The sequence below is a fragment of the Vigna radiata genome, chromosome 8 (assembly GCF_000741045.1).
Source record: "Vigna radiata var. radiata cultivar VC1973A chromosome 8, Vradiata_ver6, whole genome shotgun sequence".
Lineage (NCBI taxonomy): Eukaryota > Viridiplantae > Streptophyta > Magnoliopsida > Fabales > Fabaceae > Vigna > Vigna radiata.
Window position 1 is genome coordinate 43,436,542 of NC_028358.1, and position 3,906 is coordinate 43,440,447.

Sequence of the window (3,906 nt, forward strand, 5' to 3'; positions counted from 1 at the left end):
AAAAGCTGATAGATGCAACGAATAATATCCCCCCAAAAAAGAGAAAAAAATTGATGAAAGTGAATTATGTGTGATCTTTATTTAGCATTGCCGGTGCTTGGATAATTTTTTCCCATAAAATTCTTTCATTAAAAATAAGAAAAGAAATTAAATTATTTTTTGTAAACTTATATAGATAAAAATTCTCACTTATATTTTTTTTATATTAATATATAAACTGATTTTAACTGATGAATAAGTCAGTTTTTGTTCTTAAAAAAATATATATATGAAAACATATCCTAAAGACTAGTGAATTAGCAAAGAGTAATTGAAACAGTAGCTCCTAGAGAGATGCATTTGTTCTGTTTTGTGTGCAAAGTAAATTGGGCATGAGCTAGCTAGCTAAGGTTAATTTTAAGCAAGAAAAGGGGTTCTCTGAGTGAATCTGTAGAAAAGCAGTTTGGATGGAAAGGTTAAAATTCTTGGAGACATTTAGGCCATGTGATGGCATATAGCCAAGAATATTTCTTAGTCAATTTCTTCATTGACAAGCTTCGAGAAAAGTGCCATCACTGGAAAATAGTTGGAAGCTTGAGAGATGAAATGCAATATTTGGTGAAATATCCTCTTCCCTGCTTATGATTCCAGAAAGAAGACAATGGAGTTGCTAGAATGGTAGACTAGTCCAGTTTAGAGTAGTTACCCAAGGCATTTGTTTCTTATGCACCACTATCTTCAATTTTTTCTACTTTTTTCAAGATGCAAAATGATGACCTTTCTACATATCACACTTACACTCGGTACTTCATTTTTATGAGGGAACCCCACCACTTAGTACAAGTGGCTGCTCTTGGAGATATGCAAACAAGTATCATTTTTCACTGTCTTTAGAGATCGTTATTAAATGTCATACACACCATCACAAGATGTGACTTCACTATTCTTTTCCTCTTTTAATTTCAGATTCTAACAGAAAAAATAAATAAATCATTATTTACATGAAAATAGATATCCAGAAACAAAAAGAGGGAATAATAAAAACGCACTATTTCCAAAATACACTCATTGCCTTTGTCAAATTACAACTTTTTCTTTTGCAGCTTCTAAATAAATTTGAAACAGGGGAACATTAATATCATCTCCTGCATTTTTCTATTTAAATATATGCTATTTGAAAAGGTTCATATTAAAATGACGTTACATTTGGTACTAATCTCTAACAATGAGACTATTATGTATACTCCCTATGAATCAGTATAGCATAAGAATCTTCAAATTTGTTTTCAATGATATACCATCCCACAATAAAAGAACTTGAGATGCATGCCTTCTCTTGACAACACTGTCACATAGCATCCATGTTCCATAAAGTAGTATCCTCCACGCTGTCTAACATCCATCCATTCCCTGCGCTCTGAAAATCAAACTGTGGGAAGTCGTAAGTTCCCATGGCCGAAAGGGGATCCATGTTTAGGCCTTCCATGCCATAGTTATTGGTATCAGCATAGCAGTTGTCCTGGTTTGGATAGCTGTAGACATTGTTCTCAAGCACATTCGGAGGACTTTTGGGGTGTTCAGAAATTCCAAGCAGCTGTGAATATGGGAAGGAATCTGGGGATGGATTGATGGGGTTGGACATAGTACCAAGATGATTTGCACCGTCCATAATGAATTCCCTTTGTGGAGGAGATGATGAAAGCATAGAGGGTATATTGAAGCTGCTTGACGTTGAACTCATAGAAGCTTCTCCAGAATTCCCTAAATTCACCATGCTTGTCATGGAACAGTGAGGACTCGGAGAATTGTTCTGTTCCATCTTTTGGAGCAACCTCGGCATCCAAAAACACTTCACGGCATCAATGAATCTCTTGCTTCCAGACTCAATGTTAAGTTGGCGTGCCTGCTTCTGTACCCTTGTTCTCCAATAATTCTTGATCTCATTGTCTGTTCTTCCCGGCAGATGCTGAGCAATTTTTGACCACCTGTCCCCAATGAACAACAGCAAAAGCATGTCAAACTCATTGTGTTTTGTTCAACAAGGCTAATTTTGAGTGCATAAATACTCATTTTTGGGACAGATCAATGAATATCGGTTACCTGTTACCCCACTTGGAATGGAGTTCAAGGATCAAGAGTTGCTCCTGTGGAGTGAGGTTCCCTCTCTTAATGTCTGGTTTTAAATAATTCAGCCATCTGAGTCTGCAGCTTTTTCCAGTCCTCTTCAGCCCTGAGATGTTGGATTGGAATAATGTTAGAAAGGTATAGAACAGTTAGAAGTGAATGAAGTTATTCCTCTAACTTTAAGCGTACGTGGAATCTGTACCTGCACTCTTGGCTAACATATTCCACCGACCTTCACCATGACGAGCAATATAGTGAATGAGCAGGCTGTCTTCTTCAAGAGTCCAAGGTCCTCTTCTCAGCTCACTCTCTTCCTCATTAGAACTCAAATCTCTCTTTGCAATTGTGGACATGGTTAGTTTGTGTTTTTGTAGTTTTCGACACAGCAAAAGAATTGGTACACAAGTTATAGTTGGTGTTTGCAAGAGCAAAGAAAGTTATGGACGGTTTGAGTATGATACTGCTGAGAAAAAAGTTTAAGCTAACACCAGTAGAGGCAAGCAAATTAGAAATGAGTTTCGGTGAGTGTTTCTACATCATCATCATGGGCCTATATATATATATATATACTCCCCACGGAATTTTGTTAAATGGGTTTGGTAGACTAGGGAACAAGAGGCTATACGTTAGCTCTTGGAATAACCGAAGTTGTGAGTGATTATATTATTATGCCCTTTTTCAAAATAGGTCCCACCCCACTATTCCTTAGTTATGCAAAACACCCTGAACAAAGACGCTAAATTGCAAGTGTTAACAAAACACACCCACCTGTCCATTGCACCATTATATATCTCCCACTAAACAAACATCATATAATCTAAAAATCCGCTAATAAAGGAGGGAATATATTAAGGTTATGCTGTTAACTATGGAAGTTGATTAACTAACTTGGAACTGGGCAAATCAAAGACTTTTTCCTCTACNCTCACCACAAGATTTTGGAGAATTGACCATGTAAATATTGATCGTGCAAAAATTAGCTGCGGAATATTTTGATCGTAAAGCACGGCGTTTTTTTTTTTTTTTGTTCCTTGGGGTGCACCTTTTTGCTGTAAGAATCGATTCAGGATTGCAGAATCCAAGAGAAACACGCCAAAGATTCTTTCTTAAGTATACATGTATCCCATGTTAATGACTAAAGAAAATCTCCATATACTAATTAGAGTCTGTTATATTCTTTTTTAACTTTTAGAGAATCCAGTATCCATCTGTCGTAATATATCTGAACGAGAAACCAATGTTCTAGATAAAAATTACGTTTTCAAGAAAGGAAATTTTAACCCACATATATCTCTAACGGCATGCCTTTTTTCCAGTCTAGGGTAATACTTTATACAGCAGTAGAANAACCAGAAATTCTTGTCACATATCATTCTTTGCCATTAGATTCTCCTCTCAATCTATACACTGCTACGTTACTACTCTACATAATGATTGTATTTTTCTGATTCTGAGAGAGTTCTCTCTCAAAAGTTGTCCTTTGCATCATTGTTCAAGTAAGTGGTCTTCACTTTTTTTGTAATCACACAGTTGTGTTACCATGCTTGTTTTTTTCCTGCGCAGAAAAAAGACTCTTTAGAAAAGTAACTACACTTCCTTTCCCTTACCATTATGTACTCCTTACGTATTTCGCTCATTCTCCGAACTATATTGCCCTCAGGAGTTAAACCGTTAATAATTAGTACAATTCCTTGTCTCAGTTACGTTATATATTGAGAATATGTATCAACATTATTTTTAAGAGTTTAAGTCTCAACCAATAAAATCCCATTAAGTCTTAAAAAATTACCACTCATATAAAAG

At 35.9% G+C, this 3,906-nt stretch overlaps 1 protein-coding gene across 1 annotated transcript; it reads right to left on the minus strand.

Moving 5' to 3' along the window:
* Positions 1-1,012: 1,012 nt before the first annotated feature.
* Positions 1,013-2,654, minus strand: LOC106771280 (transcription factor MYB62). The gene is made up of 3 exons (XM_014657233.2): positions 2,306-2,654; positions 2,080-2,209; positions 1,013-1,964 (listed from the first exon to the last, which is right to left on the minus strand). Exons 1-3 carry the CDS (start codon positions 2,454-2,456, stop codon positions 1,328-1,330), a joined length of 918 nt encoding a protein of 305 aa, XP_014512719.1. The 5' UTR covers positions 2,457-2,654; the 3' UTR covers positions 1,013-1,327.
* Between the last annotated feature and the right edge of the window lie 1,252 nt (positions 2,655-3,906).